Source organism: Cryptomeria japonica, chromosome 4 (genome assembly GCF_030272615.1).
Source record: "Cryptomeria japonica chromosome 4, Sugi_1.0, whole genome shotgun sequence".
NCBI classification, from domain to species: Eukaryota; Viridiplantae; Streptophyta; class Pinopsida; order Cupressales; family Cupressaceae; genus Cryptomeria; species Cryptomeria japonica.
The window spans coordinates 277409685-277414543 of NC_081408.1; the positions used below are offsets into that span (position 1 = coordinate 277409685).

General features: G+C 40.2%; 1 protein-coding gene across 1 annotated transcript; it reads left to right on the top strand.

The window, feature by feature from the left end:
• The first annotated feature begins 2692 nt into the window (after positions 1 to 2692).
• On the top strand, positions 2693 to 3643 carry LOC131070072 (acidic endochitinase-like). Its single transcript, XM_058005602.2, has one exon. The coding sequence runs from the start codon at positions 2693 to 2695 to the stop codon at positions 3641 to 3643; it is 951 nt and encodes a 316-aa protein (XP_057861585.2).
• The last annotated feature ends 1216 nt before the right edge of the window (positions 3644 to 4859 follow it).

Consider the following 4859-nt stretch of genomic DNA (forward strand, 5'->3'; position numbering starts at 1 on the left):
GTTCCTTCAATAATAGGTGATAGGAAGATAGACAAAGATGAAGATAGCAAGGAAAAAGGACAAATAAAAACAATAGGATTTCTATGCTCATCACCTAATGCGCTCCTTGTTGCAGTATAGAGTGAGGTCGAGGGGCAGTGCTCGCGTGGGGATTTTTCCTGGTGCTGCCCCCGAAAGATCAAATTACTTATTATTTTATAAAGGCGCTGGGAGGTTTTTTTTCTTTTGGCTAATGTATTGTAACCCCTTTTTTTTAACTAATAGAAGTCTTGTTAAAACAACTAAGGGTTAGAGTTTTTCGTAGAGATTTCTGTAGCATTTTTGCTGCTGTATTGAGTTGCAAGGGATTGCTGGTTGAAATCAGTTCGATTTACTGGATAAAAATATTGGAGTCTTTGTTTGGTGGATGTAGCTCGAGTTTGGGTGAACCACTTTAAAACTGTCTCCTTACTGTTATTATTATGTGTTTTCATTCCTCTATATAATCTTTATTTGCATATAAAATATATTTTATACATGCAATTCCTAACAATTATTATCCTTGAGGTGCATGATCAATCATCTGTTTACCTTTCCTTGCATCTCTCTCTCTCTTTCTGCTCTATCATTCCCACTATAGATATCTCTATCTCTCTCCCTCTTTCTTTCCCTATCTCTCCCTCTCCCTTTGTATCTCTCTATCACCCCCCTCTCTCTCATTTCTCCCTCCCTATCCTTCTCTATCTCTCAATTTCCCCCTCTTTCTATCTCTCTTTATTACTTATCTGTTATCACCTCCTTTATCTCTCTTTTCTCCTCTATCTTTATATTCCCATATCTCTCTCTCTCTCTCTCCCTCTCCCTCTCTACCTCTCACTCCTAGTAAATCCATCTCTTCCATCATCCCTCCTATTGTCTCTCTATATATCCCTCTCTCTACCTCTCTATATATCACTTTCTATTTTTATTTCTCCCTCACCCTTTTCTCTCCTTACATCTCTCTCACACACTCTATTTTTTCCAAGTTATATCTATCTCTATATCAGTCCTTACCTTTCCATCTTTCCCTCTTTCTACCACTCCTTCGCTCTCTCCCTATCAGTCCATATTTCTATCTCTCTACTCTGTCCTCTTTATATTTCTCTCTCTCCCTCTCTCTCTATTTATTTATACCTATCTCAATCTATATCTCTCTATCTCTCTCCCTCTCTCTATATCTCTCTTTTTATTACTCTCTTTCTCTCTCACCCCCTTCTCTATCTACATCACCTTATCTCTACCTGTATCTCTTATTCACTCCATCTCTTTGGTTCTATATCTTTATCTCTCTATCTCACTATCACTTCTCTTTATCTCTTTCTATCCATATCTCTACCTCTACCTCCCTATCTCTCTATATTTCTCTCTATCTATTGAGCTATACCTCCCTCGCTTCCCTCATATCTCTCTCTCTCCATCTCTCCTACTTTATTTCTCTATCTATCTCCCTCTCACTCCTATCTCTATCATTTTCTATCCATCTCTTTGTATACCTCTATCTCTCTCTATCCATATCTTTTTATACCTCTATCTATATACCTCCCTCTCTCCACCTCCCTCTTCCCCCTCTTCTCTTTCCATCTCTAGCCGCCCCCCCCTCTCTCTCTTGCTCCCTCTCACCCTATCTATCTCTCTATCGATACCTCTCCCTCCCTCTCTTCCCATATATCTATAACTCTCTTTTTCTCTTCCCATGTTTCTTTATCTCTCTCTTTCTCTCTTCCTATCTCAATCTTCCCCTATTTCTCTCTCCCTCTCCCTCTACCTTCATCTCTCTATCCCTCATCCTAGACATCTATGTATCTATATATCTTTTCCTCTATCTCTATCTCTCCATATTTATTCTTCCATCTATCCATCTATCTCTATCTCCTTATCTCTCCATCTCACTCTACCTCAATATCTCCCCCCCCCCCACTATACATTTATCTCTTCCATCTCTATTAATTCCTCTCTCATATTTCTTTATCTCCTATCTCTCTCTCATCTCCCATCTATCTCTCCCTCTCTCTCCCTCTATCTATTGCAAACATAGCATGACATTGTTTATAATGGATTCTAATTGTCTTCCTAATTCATGGGTTTTTTCAATTGGGTTTTGAACCCTTTAAGTGTACATGCATAGTTGATTTGAAGATAACACTTGTCCATTAAAAATATGTGATGCAAACACATCATTAATTTCTAAATGGCCTATCAGTTGACCTTATTTATTGCACAAAAACATACCAAAAATAAATCACCTTTTTACTTATCGACCTTCCGCATCTCCTTGGACTACCCATTGCACACCAAAGTGCAGTTGCTAGTTTAATATAATAAAGAATATACTTAATATGAAGTTTGAAAACAAAATATTAAGTAATGCAAATAATTAAATATTTTAAAAAATAAAATGCAACACGTGTGACAAAGTTTAAAATGTTAAGTAATTCAACATTATCCCGAAAGAAAAAGATCTCCGCAATAAGCGGCAGTCGGGACGCGGTCTCAAATTACGTCGAATAGAAAGTTCTGGTCTACATATTCCACGGGACCGAAGCATGTTCAGTGGCAAGTATTCGCGCGTAAGCATATGTGTGCCGAACACGACACGGCACAGAATAGTCTTCGTAGAGAGAGATTTATCAGGAGCCCAATTCCACTAACAACATTTTATGTTTCATTCCCAGCCATGGAGAGAAGCGAAATTAGAACAGCCTCAATTACCGTTGTCCTTGCTCTACTATGGAGCGGAGCATCTGAGGGAAGCATAAGCGTATACTGGGGCCAAAATGGGAACGAAGCCAGTCTTGTCGATACCTGCGCAAGCGGCAACTTTGCAATTGTGCTTCTCTCCTTTCTGATAACGTTTGGCGACGGGCAGACACCGGTGCTCAACCTAGCAGGCCACTGCGATCCCTCTTCTGGAGGATGCCAATCCCTCGGCGCCGATATTAAGTCCTGCCAGTCCAGAGGCGTAAAGGTATTTCTCTCCTTGGGAGGTGCCTCTGGAAGCTATGCAGCTGCCACCGTCGACGACACGCGAAACGTGACCACCTATCTGTGGAACAACTTTCTCGGAGGACAATCGGACTCAAGGCCTCTCGGAGACGCCGTTCTGGACGGAATCGATTTCGATATCGTAGCCACGACGGACCTCTCGGAAAATCTGGCCAAGGCCGTGTCTGCTCTTAGCACGCCCGATAAGAAGGTCTATCTCAGTGCCGCTCCAGAGTGTCCTTATCCTGACGCCCATCTGGGAAACGCCCTGCAGACGGGGCTTTTCGACTACGTGTGGATTCAGTTCTATAACAACCCCTCCTGCCAGTATGCCGATGGGGACGCTTCTGATCTGGTGAATTCGTGGAACCAGTGGACAACGTCTATTACCACAGTTCAAACAGAGGGCTTCTTCCTGGGCCTTCCCGCTTCGTCTGCAGCTGCTGGAAGTGGCTTCATTCCTACAGACGCACTCATCACCAAAGTTTTGCCACAAGTCAGGGCCTCCCCCAATTATGGAGGAGTCATGCTGTGGTCCAAGTACTATGACGAGCAAACGGGTTATAGCTCGGCTATTGTCGAAGCAGTAAGACAACCGAACAAATTATATGCATTGTATTTAAAAATAATAATAATTGATTAAAATATGACACCATTGTCATGTGAATTTAACATATATTTAGGGGTATGCTTCTGTCCACAAATTTCCTTGGATATTCGTCTCACTTCACGTTGACAACCTATCTGGCATTGACCTTTCCCTAGCTCTGCACAAGGTTAATAACCAGTTTAAGAGTTCCTAATGCATCATTCAGAAGTGTGTTGACCAGAGAAAAACATATAATCAATACAAAATAGCAGAAAGAAAAATAACATAACAAATATAACAAATATATGAAATAAGAATTTATAATGGTTTATCGTAAAGGCTACCCGGACTCTCAAGCAAGAAAAATTATTTATTAATTATTATCAATGAATTTCTATACATGGACGGGACAAAATCATTTATACAGTCACATTCAGCTATGAAATCAAGAGTTGAGAGAATGCGAATGGTCATGTGACCGTTGGGCTTGACATTACTAACAATCTTCCCCGTGAAGGCCAATTGATACAGCTATATAGTGTGACATCCCTGCTTCCATTTCTAAACTCATAATACGATCAGGCCTTGAAATGATTTTAACTTCACCAAACTTTGTTCACGAACACTGTGGATAAGCCTTCTCCAAATCAAATTAGAGTAAAAAACATGTACTCCTGCTACTCTTTCTAGCACAAACTCACCCATTATTCCATAATCAAGAACAAAATCAACTCCTTGTCCTCCAGTAGGAAACTCATCCAGACCATAAACACCACAATCATGTTTTATACCTAAATCAATGTGCTCTTGAATCCCACAACTAAATCAACCTGTATCACTAAATAATCACCCCTCCAAAAGCTACCCAATAAAACTTTCTTTCTTTCTCTTTTCCGTTTTTTTTTTACTATACTCGAAATCTGCTTGCTTTGCCCCATCCATAAGCATATCTACATGCCACTAGAATTTCGACCCTTCCTTGTTTGCAATCAAGGGACCCACTACCAGTGGTTATGGAAATATATCACAAATTGTAACTTTCTTGCCATCTATGACAACGTCCTTTATAAAAATAGGTTCCTCTTTTGTTTGTGTGCCACCAAAATTTGTCTGCTCTAATTCGCAGGGATAATCCTCTATAGGCAATCAATCATTCTAGTTAACAACCCTCTTCTTCAATTTATCATACTCATAGTAATTTGTAGAAAATTTGAGCACAATAATAGTCCTAAAGATGCCATTAACACTGCCTTTGCTTTTGCCATGGAGC